Source organism: Leptosomus discolor, chromosome 10 (genome assembly GCF_034619465.1).
Source record: "Leptosomus discolor isolate bLepDis1 chromosome 10, bLepDis1.hap2, whole genome shotgun sequence".
Taxonomy (NCBI): domain Eukaryota; kingdom Metazoa; phylum Chordata; class Aves; order Leptosomiformes; family Leptosomidae; genus Leptosomus; species Leptosomus discolor.
Genome location: NC_141400.1, coordinates 13,125,091 through 13,140,132, shown reverse-complemented (window position 1 = coordinate 13,140,132; position 15,042 = coordinate 13,125,091). Strand labels below are relative to the sequence as shown.

The window sequence follows — 15,042 nt, the reverse complement described above, 5'->3', positions numbered from 1 at the left end:
TTCTTCTGATTAAATGTTATTCCCACAATGTACTCTTACTCCAAGTTGTCGTTGCCCACAGTTTCTATAGCAGGTGAACTCCAGGCAATGGAGACAACAAACGGTGTCATGGATTCGAACCTTCTCCCATGCTGTTCCCATAGTCACTGCAGCAGAGTTGGTGAGGACCTCAATGACACACACGAAAGTTCTGCCGTGTATCTCATAGATTATCTCCCAGCCTCCATGGCCAGTCCCACTTCACTAATGTCACCAGGCTGGTTACCAACTCAGTCTGGTTTTTAAAGCCTAAATCTCAACCAGTGCAAAACACAAGCAAAAGTCCCCTCAGAAAGGGTGCAGTCAGCATGGTGAAATGATGGGCTTCTCTCTGCCATGCATTGCTGATGTAGCCTGCAGCTACTTGAAGGCTCCAGTTTTCCCAGCTGAGTAGAAGACAAGGTTATTGCTGCAGAGCTATCATTATGGCAGCATTTACAGGGCTTGAGGATAACAGGAAGGATTTCAGACTTTTCTGAACTCTTCTGTGTTGCCAGCAGCCTGCTCAGGCATCCCAGGCCCAAGCCAAGGTCCACAGTGTGAAGCGGGGCTGTTCTTCTGTGCTAACCACACATGTGCCCATGCAGCCCACAGTGTCTAAACTATCCCCATCCTCAGGGTCATCTCTAAGAACAACACAGGGATATGTCTGAACAGCCAAACAGCCACAGCCTGTGTGCCAGCTCTGCAGCGCCGAAGTCCTGGGAACAGGGATGGCAGGACCTGCCGGTGCCCCTGAGGATGGGGTAGGAGTGCAGGGGCAGCTTTTTGCTGCAGAGGACTGAGAACAAATTCTGTCCCCAGAAGGAACAATGTCCTGTCCCCAGCAGGAACAATGTTCTCCCCCACAGCACTTCTGTCCCACTAGAAGCAGCAGAAGGTGAATGCCACGCTTCATCTCTTCTTCTTCACTGTTTTTAGTGTCCCCAGAGCCCTTCCATGGAGATCATTGGAATTTTTGCTTGTGCTGCTCAAAAACAGAGGTGGCTTCAGCCACCTCCCCTGGGCACCTGAAAAGATGGCCATGTTTCCAAGCTGTGGCTGTGCTTCTCACCTGCAACTTCCCTAAAAGCTAAATGGGCAGCACTCGTAGGACTGGGCACCCAAGTCTCATCCATACAAAACCCAGCCAGACAGCACTATGCTACCTTGTGACTCGATGCTGGAGCCATGAATAAAGCACCCTGGTGCTGCACAGTGCAGGTCAGCATTGCCAAGCATATTCCACCACAAGAGCTGCTGGTTTTCCCAGGTCATTGTCATGAGGACCAAAAGGCAACTCCAGACAAATGACTGGGGATCCCCTACGCATGTTGATGGGGTAGACATTGATTTACAAATGAGTGGCGTGGGGGTTTGTGGGGCAAGATAGAAAAATTTCCCTGCAGGTTGGTCTTCCGGGCATTTTCGCAACTCTGGAAATGCTGCAGTACTTCTTTGGAGAGCTGAGACAACACATCAGTCATTTCAACACCTGGGGAATAACTAACTCCTGTTCAAATGCCTTAGGATGTGGCATAAAAAATACAATTGCTAGCAGTAAATTACAAAGTTTATTAACATAGTCTCCAAGGGTCATTCAAACATGCTGAATCACAGGCAGCATTGGTACCCCTTAAGTAATCTGCATTTTTGATTTATACTTACAGCATTCTTGTGGCTTAATTTTTGGCTTGATTATATAAAAGCAATAAGAACTGTATTTACTGATTATTTTTTCTTTTTTTTGGCAGTTTGAAGTTAGGCAGCATTCCATGTTATTTCTTCTCTCTTCTGTTCCTCACAGTATAAGTTGCATTTAAGGAAGAGCATTAGTAAAAACAAAGAAAAACAAATTCAATTCTGTAACATGGTATTAGTAAGAAGGAAGATGCCAGAAACACCTATGAATGACGCATAAAGTACCTTCTCAAAGAAGCTTCTTTATGCAATGAGTTTTAAAGGTGAGATGGCAAAATTTGCACAAAGATTTTAAATTTTCACAGTTGAAGCTTTGGCCTTTGGTTTACACCCATTGATATTTTGAGGGCTCATAAGTATCTCTCAATGCAGCATGAAACAGGCCGTTTTTATTTTCCATGGCATCTGCAGATCATGTAGGAGCTCTTCACAGGGAAAAAATGTTGTTTTCTCCTTCAGCGCCACTGAAAACTTTTTCAAGGTCTTCCACTTGTCCAAGGCTGTAGTGAGAAGCATAGATCACTGTGAGTGGGGCAAAAGCACATTGCTGCTTCAGGGCATCCTTACTTATTTGTAATGTTGGCAAATTCCCATTGAAACAGAGACCAGAAGCTACTGAGTTCCTGACTCCAATGGTGCAATCCCTACCTTTTACACCAGAGAAGTAGTTGCCTCACTTGCATTCTTTTGATGGATAGGAAATGGCTGTTCAGATCTTGTAATGATAGCTGTGGGGTAACCACCATGGGATTCAGAAAGGAGTCCCTCCTTGACCCCCAATCCTTATCTCCTAGGTGGAGTATGCAGCAGGGGATCATCCACCATCGAAAAACTATTTGTCTTTGGCAAAGGGATGATACTTCACTGGACTACCCCATGGTTTGTCTAGAGAAAATCTTTTTATCAAGGTAAGCCAGAAGGCATGAATTTACCAGTTACACCCACACAAGGTGACTCATTATACGTCTCTGTTTCATATCTGCCTCAAACCGATCACCTCAGATACTTCAGTGTGACCCAAGGAGCATGTGAGAGGGTGCAGTGGCCCCATGAGATCTGCAAGATTTACCTAGTGGTGGAAAGCTTGGTTTGCCGTGCTGCTGCAGTGTACCCTTCATGGGGCCCATGTGTTGTGCATTGCCATGAATTGCTATTCTGTGTAGGACTGTCCATAAATCCCTGATCCCTTTCTGAGCAATTATTTTGCCCATTGTTCATCACAACCATTTATCTCTTCATTTCTTTAAAATAACCCCACCAGGGTCATGCCCTTGTATTTGATCAATGAGCAAAGCAGACCAGGTAATTCCTTAAGCTGGGTTCACTACATAACTGTAAGTACTAGGTGCTGAAGTTCTCCAGTGCTCTGGATGTCTGTTCATTGCTACATAAAAGCAGTATCCAGGAACCACTGTTTGATTTTTTGGAGTGAAGTTATCTGAAGCTTGTTTGTAATACAACTTTGGTAGTCAGCACCACAAGCCAATGCTACACCCATTACAATCAGCAGCCAATACCTTCCTGCCTCTAAGAAAAATTACATTGAAACTTTTAATAGGAAATTACAGAATGGATTACCTTTTTATTATAAACTTCTTTGTGTGTTTACCTAGAAGCAAAATAATATTAATGTCACAACAACAAAAAGAAAACTATAATTCTAATGAATCTGTCAAATGAGTTCAGAAGCAAATATAGCAAGTTGCAAAATTTCTATGGGCTAAGCAGAAAAGAAAGGATCTCACTCTGATTTAAGCTACACCAATATCTGTCAGGACCAACTCCAGGAAACTACGGGACCACTTTACTATAATGCAAGAGCCAACAAGATAAGCCAGACCTGCAACAAGTGAGTAAACAGGTTCTTTGCACAAGCTTCCTCCTGCTGCATCCCCATGCAACTCATGCTCCCTGGTCTCCTCATGGTGACACAGTCCTGGAGTAAGGACAGCAAAGCCCATAAAATGAACAGAGTGCTGTCACAGGGGCCACGGCAGATTTACCAGAAGATTAACCAGAGTTACAGAAGGACATCTGCACTAGGCCAGCATTAGAAACATTAATCAATTACGTGCTTAGGCATACTTACGTTTCCAGAACAACAATAAGAGCATCGATGCTAAAAGAATGGACGCCACTATGAGAATGGCAGTGAGAATGGCATACCTGGGAAACTGGAAGGGAGAAAAACTAAACAAGCTTTAGAAGCATGTTTACATCAGACCTATTCATGCAAGAGTGGGTTGCCCTAGTGGCTAAGAGCTCTGAAATATCTGCACCAGACTGGACTTTGCAATGCTTTTCTGAGCTTGCCTGTACAAAGTATGGAGAAGACACGTCAGGTTGAGCATGATAAACAACATGAATTACCTGTTAGGTAGTTAATAAATCTTCTTCTGAAGCATTTGAGCCTAGATTCATCCCACTTAACATGAACTTCTTAATAAGGTGTCTAAAGTAGGAGCTTAATCACCCTCATTCTTCTCTGAATTAGAGACAGGGAAGCATAACAACCCTCCTAAGTTGTTTTTTGCCTGGCATACCCAAGGATGCTACCTCTGCCTCTCTTACAGGGGTGTCAGGGGGATGAGGTTTTTCTGAAGCATCCAAGCCAGATGGGATGGTCACAGGTTTTGGCTCTATTCTCTGAAAAGATGAACAGGTGGTTCCTGAGCTTCTAAACAAAAGTTCAAGCCACTGTTTGCAAACGCTGTCCCTTTAGTATGAATACATTGAAAATCACTAGCATGTCCTGCTGGCTTCTAGTTAAACACTCTTGAAACTTAGAGGAAGTTTTACCTTATCTCCATTATCATCATGTTTCTCAGCCTTGCTGTCTGAACTTTCTGAAATCTCTGAAAATAAAGATTGAAATTATTACTGGTATAGTCACCTGAAGGAATGAGGGCCACTGTGGCTGTCACTACCTTAGTCAAGGAATAATGAACTCTTAGGGAGTGAAAAGGGCAAAATCTGGCCCTGAGTAGGAGAAATAAAGCACCTTGCAATCAAAAAGGGAACAATCTGTTCCCACCACAAATAATATATCAGGCGGTCATTGGGAAATGTCAGTCTTCATCAAGGAAAGAGAAGGCTTCCCAGGGATAGCCCAGGAAGCAAGACAGTACAAACCTGTCTGCTGTGAAGGAGTTTTCACTTCTGTAATCATGGCAAGATGTCATAGAGAGCAGAGGTAGTAAACAGGGCACAAGTCTAAGTGAAGCAACTACCTCAGTTTAATTATGGTCAGACTTACGTGTGATTGCATTTTTCAAAAGCTGCATTAGTACTGAAAACCACAGGAAACATCTTTATGCTCAGATAACTTACCACAAATTTAAGAAAGCTCTATGAAGATGATACTTTTTTTTTTTTTTTATCTAGGGATATTAAGAATAATTCAGTTCTAGTTTTCTAAGCTTTGGAAATAGGGATGAACTAAATGAATGCTCAAGAACTCTTGCAGCAAACATTTCTGCTGTTATCCTATGATCCTACTCTCTTTTGCCAGTGAATTTGAAATCACAAAAGGTTAACCTAGGCTTGGGCCTTGGCTTATCATGACCTCACACTACAAAGTACTGAAGTATTTAAGTATTTGGAGCAATTGACTCTCACAGGGCTGTCACACAGTGTTTAGCAGTGTCTTAAAAATATAGGAGTCATTCAGCTTAGTGAATCAAAACCTCAGTTTACATCCTATGACAGAAAGGCTCCTATGCCTTAGGTCACGCCCTAATGTATAGAAAGACTAGGATGAGTAGCACTTTCAAAGGTTTGACAAGAGAACAATCATGGAGCCTCTATCTGAGCAAAATGTACCAGGGACCAGATGAGTCATTTGTCGAGGCATGTATATGTAACACGCTTGCAGTGCCCATGACCACAGCCAAAGGAAACTCTATACGCATGAGACACCCAGAACATCACATGGTGATGGGGGTGATCATCGTGACGGTCACAAATAATCCCATTAGGGGAAAAAAATACTTTTTTCTTTTTCTTTTTTTTTTAACTTTTCAGAATATGGTATTCAGTGAATAACCTAATCTCCCCCAGACTTCTCAGTTCTGATCAGCTCTTTAAGAGAGCTGAGTTGGTTTGTCTCCATGTGTCAAACAACATGCTTGCATTTTACCGGAGACATGGACAGGGCACAGGTAGCTCATATGCATGCTACCGTAGCTAGAAATTGGCACTGGAATAGAAAAGAGTTTATGGCTAATAAGCACTACAGCTAAACAAATATAAGTAATAAAACCCTTGCAAGTGCTAAAAATCCCAGAGATATGTGAACATAATATTTTGCTATATACCTATTTTATGACACCTCTTCTTTCCTATCTCAGAAGAGAAGGGAAACGTAGTTCAGCAGAACTACCCCCAAATACACAAGAAGTGCGTATCTTGCTCTGACATGCATGTCCCACAAGTCAAAATTAAACTTTATGGCAGCATGCTGCCGCCTGGCTGATGGGAACAAGCACTGCTGCTTACCTTCCGTACCTGAAGGAGCACGGGTTCTCTTTGGGGTCTGAAGCGTGGTTGGCACTGGCAGGGTTGTTGCTGGGGGAAAGCAGGTGAAGACAGAAGAGAAACTAAATCAGAGCCTAGTCAGCAGGAACCGGCCACCCCAGCTACACCAACCTATCTGGCAAGAATTGTGCTTGGAGATGGAGGGCTCTCTCAACTATGGGTTTCTCTCCCAGACACTGTGCTAACACCAATACAGAGTTCAGCAACAAATTAGCCTTCCCTTATATTACAGTAAGGCTGAAGTTGGTCCATTTAGTGCATCATTTCACACAGTAAAAGGAGACTGAGTCAAGAACTCAATTATGCCGCAGCAGCATCTTCACACTATATGACAGTTTGGCTCTCGGAAATAGCATGACACAAGTTTGTTCATGGGTGGGAGTGTACATGACTCACATAAGCACCGTATGTTTTCTGCTGTTACTGCTTTTGTGGTGGCTCTTTCTAGCCCACAGTCACAACTTGAGTTGCCCCCAGAATCCCAGAGGCAAGACCCTTTGCAAAATTTCCTTTTTATAATGGTAGAATATAGGCATTATCCAGAACTATATCAGAAAGATGACAAGTAAGACATGGGTGAGAAACCCTCACAAATGCTCAAGAGACCAGTTTAGTCTCTTGTGTGAGCCCTCTCCAGGGGCATTAAGGAACAGTTTCCTAAACTCTGTTTCTGCTCTAAGTCTCTAGGTCTAAATACTGTGTTTTTAAGAATGAAGAGATTCTTGGCACTAGCTGAAACTAAAAGGACTCTCTTAACAGTCAAATATGACAGACCATTCTTGAATATCAGCTTTCCTTTTTTTTAAGTCTTCATTTGAGGGCATCTGGTGGGCAGACTATCACACCTGAATAACTGGAGCCATTCTACTTTTATACTTGACTGAGAGACATAAAGTGCAAACTTCATGTAACTTTGTTCATTTCTCAGATACAGTATGATTTTGTGTGCCAGTTCCTTTTCTCTTGAAGGAATGACTGATGGTTGTGGTAGTTGCCTGCTGCTTTCCATCATGACCAAGGACACATGTTGAGCGCTGGAGAGCTGAGCCTGCAGCCACATCTGGTCGAATATATTCAGTGGGGTTCAAAGGCCACAACACTCAGGGAGGATTTTAAATGGAAAGCTCAATGAACTCACAGAGATGACAAATCAGATATCTGAGAATTCAGCTTGGATGGTGATAAAGACCAGTTGTTAACTTCTCTCAGACCTGAGATACTCAACAATAGTGAGAGACTCAAAATCTACTTCCTCTGGAGGCTTAAAAACATGTTTTTCTCAGCTGTTGTTTCATCCTGATTTCAAATTATTTCTGTGTGGACCCCAGTTACCTATTACTCCCAGATGCAGTGAATAGCTATCAGTACATGTTTGGTACACTCTTAAGAATTGTCAATACTTGTTTTATGACAATTTCTTCATTTCTTTGAACGTGCAACTTCCAACCTTGCCACGTTATCCTACTCACCCACAGCTGGCTGGTCATCCACCACGAGAGAATTGTGAGCACTTTTAGTTCCCTCTGCAGTCAGAAGTGTATTTGGAAATTCAGTAGTCACTGAAACAAAGTAAAAAGTAATGCTTATAGAGATCACTGATTAGGAGGGTCTTCATATAGCACTCAAAATTGCTTGCAAAGTTCTGCGTCTGCAACTAAGAGGTGAAAAATCTGCACCTTGGTTTTCATGTCTGCAGCATGTCTACCCAGATAACTGATGTACTTTACTAGCATGGCCAGTGCTTAGATGTTTAACTGTTCAGCTGTGGATGTAATTAATTGTTGCCAAGTTTAACTGGGGTGCATTGTTATGTCTGGAAGACAAGAAAAGAGCTGTCCTCAGAAGTTCAGGTCAGAAAAAACTTCAAGTGATAGAAGACCCAAAAAATGTACAAAACCCAGCCTTGTGCGCAGACATCAATCTGTGGAAAAGAAGTCACGGATGTGGATAAAGTATCAACCTAGGAAATGTTAGGATGATAACAGGTCACTCTGATCAGCTAAATATTAATAACAACAGCAGCCTTCATATGTGATGACAATGTAAGTACTCAATTTTAAGAACGTTTTGAACTCTCACTGTCTTTATTGCTCAAGCAGGACATGCTCTAAACTAGCCTTTTCAGCAGACCATTCAATTGTCTTTCCTAAATCAAGAAAAAAATTAGTGCATAGTTGAGTGAGTCTCTCTTACTCCATCACAGGTGCAGGACTTTGCATTTATTTCTGTTGTTCTTCAAGAGGTTTCTGTCACATTGTTTCTCCAGCCTGTCAAAACTCCTCTGAAATCAAGCCTGACCCTCTGCTATCTTGGCCATTCACCCCAGTTTGGCATCATTCACAGTATTTGACCCGTGTTTCCTTAAACCTACTGAGACACACCTATATGCATCTCAGAGAAAAATTCCCATCCACAAATGTAAGTATCTGGAGAGTGTCTATGATGCCAGAGTTAGGCTAACACAGACCATATCTGTTACACAGAAAAAAGAATAGGTTACCTCCTGTACTTCCAGGAAGATAGACAGACTCTGCTGAGCAGAACACGTAGTCATCTTCAGTACTCATGCCACCTGCTTGGAAACCAGCTGAAAAATCTGGGAGAGCACTGGTTGTCACCATAGTTTCTGGAAATGTATCATTTGCTGTCACAGCAAATGTTGGGGGAGCAACGGTCTCCAGTGTAATTACTGCTGGAAACTCGGTGGTTGCAGTTGTTGCTGGAGGCACAGTGGTTGTCAGGAGGACAGTAGTCTCTGCTGTTGTCTGATGACTGGTGGTTGCAGTTGTTGCTGGGGGGACGGTGGTTGTCAGGTCAGTCTCTGCTGTCGTTTGATGGTCAGAGGTTGCTTCAGGAGCAGAAGTTGTTATTCTAAAATGTTTGGGGGAAATGGGAGTCTTTCTTGTGGTGGTTGTCAACACTGGAGGCGCTGTATGGAAAAAACACAGTCAAGAGACAAGCTAGACCAGAGCATTCACAACCGACCCTGAGGAAAGCCAACCCAGAAATGAATGAAAGTTATCTAGCTTCTAAAACACTGAGAATGAAGGTGGGAGAGTCACTATTTTAAAAGGCTGTTTAATTAGCAGAAAACGTGCCCCAGCCAGAGCAATTCCCAGATTTCCTTTTTTTTTTTTTTTTTTTTTTTTTTTGGTAGGTCTCAAACACTCCCTCCTTGACCTTCTTATAGAAATGGAAAAGCTAGAATCCTGCATGGTATAACCCAAAACCTTGCAAACTGTGATTTTGCTTTTCAATATCCCCATAAAAATAAAATAAATATAATACCTTGACTTTCAGCTACATGTGTCCTGTTAATCTTTTCAACTGGACATTTTTTAACTCTGTTACCCTCCAACTCAGGGACAGACACGGGATTGCAGCATTTTTCCCCAACTCTCCTGTTATATCACTTACAACAGGCACACAAGAGTGCTGTGAACATCAACACCAATTGCACTCCTAAACGCTCTGTAAAGGTCAGGAAAAAAAATATCTTTCTGCAACATGGAGGGTGGGTACCATCTTTTTTTCTGTGCTTTGCAATGCTTTTCAGCATCTTCTCAACTTTGTAAGACCCTTACTTTATCCTGCAGTTCAGCAAAATAATAGGAAGGGGAAAAAGTCCTTCACGACTCTGAGACAAAATTTCTAAACACATGGGTCTCTTTATGACATGAACCAAACAAAAGCCTTTTTGGTGTCAGAGTGAATCCCAAATGAAAAAGTGAATTTCTTTCGAAGGGTTCTTCAAATGGTAAATCCCTTTTTTAATTCCATCATCTTTTAAAATGCCAAATATAGCTATACAACACGAAATTAAGTATTTCGTTTGAAAGGCAAAAGAAGGGTAAAAGTTACTATTTTCTCATCAAAACTCCTCATTGATTGTGATTCAAATTGTCAAATGATTGCAGACCTCCCTTGACGTAATTTAGGAAAAACACTTTTTGCCAAAACAAACAAACAAACAAAAAAAATCACATGAACTCCAGTTTTAAAGTCCAATCCAGTAAGAAGTTTCTCCTTACTGGCTGTATCATAAAGGTCCCCAAACTCACCTCTGACCACCTCCAGCCGCATGTTCTTTTTGATGTCATTGAACCAACCCGGGATTTCTACACGGCAGCAGTATATACCTGCGTCTTCTGCCTTCACTTTCCCGATCGTGAGAGACACATCTCCATAGGAAATATAGCCCTGAAGATTGTATCTCTGAGATTTTCTGAACGTCACCCTATTCCCAGTGGTGTGCAAAATTTTGTCACTGCACTTTGATTTTGGGCACGGGCCTCTGCCCCAGCACATATCGGAGATGTCTTTGCGTCGTGCCACCTGGTAGAAGCAAGGCAACTGAACATTTTGCCCTATTACTCCTCTAACAACAGCTTCGGATGCAGTGTGCACTGTAAAGGAAGAACAAGGAAAGAGGAGTGTTGGCAGTCTCCAATGCGTGACTCTATGCAACACAATGAGGCAGGAAAAGAAATACTCCCGTGTGCAGGCACACCACAGTTACTGATCCGCCAAGCCTTCCCCTGGAGCCTGTGGCAGCTAATGGCTTGGGGCACTACTGGCAAGAGTCAGGAGCTTGCAGACATTGGCTTGCTGCTGGAGCGCTCCGTGCTTTGGCCCTGGCCAGCTGCTGGAGGGCTGCTCATGAAATACATCACTCACATCAAAACGGAGAGCAAAGCTAAAGTCTGTCACTGGCAGCCTGAGCACAGCCTAGACCTGTGCAAATGGAATTTGGAAACTCTGCTCCTATCCCACCTCGTCTCCTAAGAGACTGTTTGAAAGTTGTTCAGAAACCTGGTGTGAAATACATCTGGTTTTCTCAGTCCACCATCATCTTCAAAAAGGAAATGCTGTCACAGTTGCCTTTCACTGACAGTGTCAATAGCAGGATCCAAAATACCTATTCATGTGTGAAATTAGGGCCTAATTAAGCTGGCAGAGCAGTGGGATCTGTCTATGGAAACCTGTTCTCAGAAAGTGCACTGCTTTTTTCTGTTCCTGAGCAAGCCCTGACAACTATCCCACTTACCCTGCAGAGCACTGTGTACGTAGAAGCTTTAACTGCTAGGGTTATACTGATGTTAAAAAGAGCATATGCACGCTTTCCTTGTGGTCTTAATCTTAATGTCCAGCTTTACTTGGTGTTTACAGCTGATACCCATCTTAGCATCTGGTTTGAATCTTCACTACATACTGTTCCCTCTTAACTGTCTATACAGTTCCCAGATTGCCCTAAAAGGGAATCATTCTTCATTAAAGGCACTGTAAAAAAAAAAGGTTCCCATGCAGGAATTTTTCTGGTTTACATTCGTCTAGTCTGTGTTGGTCCTCCTACCTTGTTGCCTTTTTCCTGCATGTTATCATTTACATATGGTGGAGCAGGAACTGAGGAACCTGGGAAGCATCCAGATCTGGTCCTCTGCTGCAGCAAGAGGATCGTCCCACAGATCTGATGATTCATGGCCAGCTTGCTTACCCCAAAGAGGACTTACAACAGTTGCCGCTATTATCACCAGCTTTGGCCCTGGTTTGCCAAACATTTCTATTTTGCCAGCTGTTTGGATGCCTTTTCTTTTTGGCATGACTCCCAGGTAGCAGACAGATGCTTCCAACTGTGTCCATGTCTCTTTTGTTTTGTCTTTAATGGACTGTTCCCCAGGTGAGGTTTTAGTCTGTGGCAGGCTGCCTCATGACTTGTTATTGGGATGACATTTCAGCTTCATTATTGCTTATCCCCTTGGCAAGATAAGCCAACTCATTCATGTTTCTACAGCTCCAAATGCTAAGAGTAAAGGCAGACAAAACAACATGCAATATGGTGTGAAGGGCAGAAGCTTTTGCAGTGAAATGAAGGTAGGATGTGCCAAAAAATGAATTCCTGAATACAGGATAAGGCTTTGCAAGATGGCTGCCTGTTTTAGTCCTTGGAAAAGGTAAGTTTATTTGCCTTGTTACAGCAAAACAAACAGAGGAAACAGACTCTTTCTGTGACAACAGAACAAAACAATTCATCCAGTTGACCTTGAAAGTATTCCTAAGGGAGCAGGGGGTTAGTCACTGAGTGGGTTAACACATATTTTCAAGTCACCCCAACAAAGATGTGTGCAAAACCAAGACCAGCTTGAACTTTTCTTGGAGCTAAGGTCATTGTTGCTTGGGAAGAAATGGGCTCATCTTCTGTTCTTATTTCATCCCAGTCCTTCACAGCACAAAAGCGCCTTCGTTAAGCAACTCTTAAATAAATGAAACTTTGCCTACTCTTCTCTTTGAAAGAAGCAGAGCCCTGAACCTATTAAATAAATAAATAAAAAGAAGAGGGAAGACACAAGGCACCAGAGTGTCGCCAGTGCAGTTTCCCACCAGTATTGGTGCTAGAAACTCACAGGTTTTGCAGTTTCAAATCCTCTTTTAATTTATGTGAAGCTAATGTTGCTAACATCTGCCTGCACTGCAGGTTGATATGGAAAGCTTCAATACTGCAACAGCCTTGATTCAACAATATGAACCTCTGCAAGGACTAAACAACTTCCTTCTCAGTTTCAGCCTGTTCCACAGACACATTTTCCAAAAGAAATAGCAAATAGGACTGAATGAACACGTCTTTGAAACTAAGAGGTTCCTGAGACTGTTACATTGTGACGTCCTAGTCTTACTGTGAGAGGAATCCTACTCTTGTCCATGGCAATGACCCTCTGATACATCCAGATTTGACCCAAGGCACCCTAAGCATCAGCTATTCCTGGGTAGTCCCACTGAAGTCAGTGAAGTTTACCACTCTAAGTCTTTAACCCAAGTGAGAGAGAAATGGACTCCAGATGTTTAATATATCTTCCAAAATAGAAAGGGTATTCATAATTGTTCACATCATACAGATATACACATATTTATGTAAAGCCTCTCTTGAATCAGCCCTCAGTAACAGTTGGTATTAAGCAGTAATTCAAATAGTGGCTGTTGTAGTCGTCTTCTCTCCAGTAGGCTGGTCATTGGATGGACAAAGACATACGTCCTCCACACAAGACAGCTGATTGAAAAAGAATTTTTTTTCCTTGATCTATTTCTGGAATAATTTTCCTTCTTTGTAGGAGATACTTGGCATCTTTTCCCTATCAATGCTGTTTCTTTTTATTTCTTCGTGAAGCTGCTGTACTGATGAAATTGCAGAGAAAATTAGTGATAAACTGAAAAGAACCATTTAACTGCCCACTATGCTGGTTTTCTGATGCTCAGGACTACACATTCTCAGTGCTAAGCCAAGTTAAAGAGAAGGTAATGAAGAGCCATTCTCACCCTTCAGTAGCTCTGCATATAAGAAAGTTTTTGAAAATAAGACCAAATGGAGGCAAGTACCTTGAATTTGTTTTGAGGCTGAAGGTATGGCAAGGAAAGAGCCTTCCTGATTCTTCTGCTGAGACTGGCAAAAGTCAAAAAATATTACAGAATTCCCTGGGCTTCAGCAAAGTGCTGGCGAAGCTTCACTTGTACAGCAGACACTGTGAGGGTTGTGTTATCTTGCCTCAAAGGGGCACGGATCACCTCTTGCCCCTCAGTGTATCATCTCACCACTGACCAAACTTTTCCACTACTTTTCAGATCAATTTAAGAACATTGCAGTTGCTGTAGATGTTATATGTAATATTTCATCCTGGCAGAGGTTAGCCAATTCATATTTAGTCACCCGAGAGAATTTCCTGAAATGCCTAAATGATTTAAGAGCACAACTCCCATTAGGAGCTCATGTCCCATAGAAAGTGGGGGAACTCACATTCCTGAGCCACCTCAGGCAACTTGGAAACTGCATTGCTGATGCCTAAATGCATATGCAGAAACTTAGCCAATATCAACACGGTTTCAAGACCTGGTCTCCCAAGTTACTCTTCTTTGACTTCTATCTCTTTTAGAATCCAGATTTTATATGGGCGAACTGAACATTTGGGAGTAAAAGGAGAGGAATCTCCAGCCACGCTTTCCCATACTCAGTTCACAGCAGCAGACAGCCCTCAATTTCGGCAAATCCTTTCTTTATCATGTATATACATTCATTACTGTGTCAACATTTCAATTCCCCAGCTTGGGCTGTAGTGTGATGGAGAGACAGATGAAGGAGCAAAGCCAGCAGTACACATTTAACAGTAGTAAAGAAATTAGATAATCTGGGGGGATGGGGGAATTAACAAAGGCTATACAGAGAGGAAACCACACACATTTTTAAAAAGAAAAATAGAATTCTCGATCAGTATTAACTCAGTAAGTTAAAAAACTTTTGAATTTCTGCACACAGCTACGACCTTTTTCACCATTTTGTTTTCACAAAACAAGTGTCACTGTTTTTAATGTTATGAAATATTCATTTTCTGAGCAAGCACACAAAAAATCAGGTGAAGACTCACCTATAAAGGTCTGTATCATAATCCAGTGAAAAAGCATAAAATAGGACATTTTAGCTGACGGGAACTCCGGAGCAGCGAGTGGAAGGAGAAAAAGCTAGATCTTATACTTTCCAGAGATGCTGAGTGAGCCCCACTGAAGCTTCATTTCTCCATTTTCAGATTTTATGTACCACAACTGCTTCCTTCCTACACTTCCGGAGAGAGGCCAGTCAAAAGAGGTGATTCTCCTGCTGGATTTAGCAATGGTGCAGCTTCACTTTGAGTACTGTGTGCAGTTCTGGGCCCCACAGTTTAAGAGGGATGTTAAGCTCCTTGAATGCATCCAGAGGAGGCCAACAAAGCTGGTGAAAGGGCTGGAAGGCATGTCCTATGAGGAGCA

At 42.4% G+C, this 15,042-nt stretch overlaps 1 protein-coding gene across 1 annotated transcript; it reads right to left on the bottom strand.

Moving 5' to 3' along the window:
* Positions 1 to 2,146: 2,146 nt before the first annotated feature.
* Positions 2,147 to 14,712, bottom strand: LOC104353342 (uncharacterized). The gene is made up of 11 exons (XM_086470840.1): positions 14,664 to 14,712; positions 10,317 to 10,661; positions 9,039 to 9,184; positions 8,765 to 8,930; positions 7,725 to 7,814; positions 6,217 to 6,285; positions 5,858 to 5,917; positions 4,519 to 4,574; positions 3,809 to 3,893; positions 3,298 to 3,328; positions 2,147 to 2,219 (listed from the first exon to the last, which is right to left on the bottom strand). The coding sequence occupies exons 1-11, from the start codon at positions 14,710 to 14,712 to the stop codon at positions 2,147 to 2,149; spliced, it is 1,170 nt and encodes a 389-aa protein (XP_086326966.1).
* Between the last annotated feature and the right edge of the window lie 330 nt (positions 14,713 to 15,042).

Bases quoted from the DNA above. Each gene is read 5' to 3' on its own strand.
- LOC104353342 (XM_086470840.1), bottom strand. From the start codon at position 14,712: ATGTCCTATTTTATGCTTTTTCACTGGATTATGATACAGACCTTTATA. The intron at 8,931-9,038 runs GCAACCACCAGT...ATTACACTGGAG, and splicing joins CCGTCCCCCCAGCAACAACT to ACCGTTGCTCCCCCAACATT. The intron at 3,894-4,518 runs GTAAAACTTCCT...TCTCCCTTCCAG, and splicing joins ATGATGATAATGGAGATAAG to TTTCCCAGGTATGCCATTCT.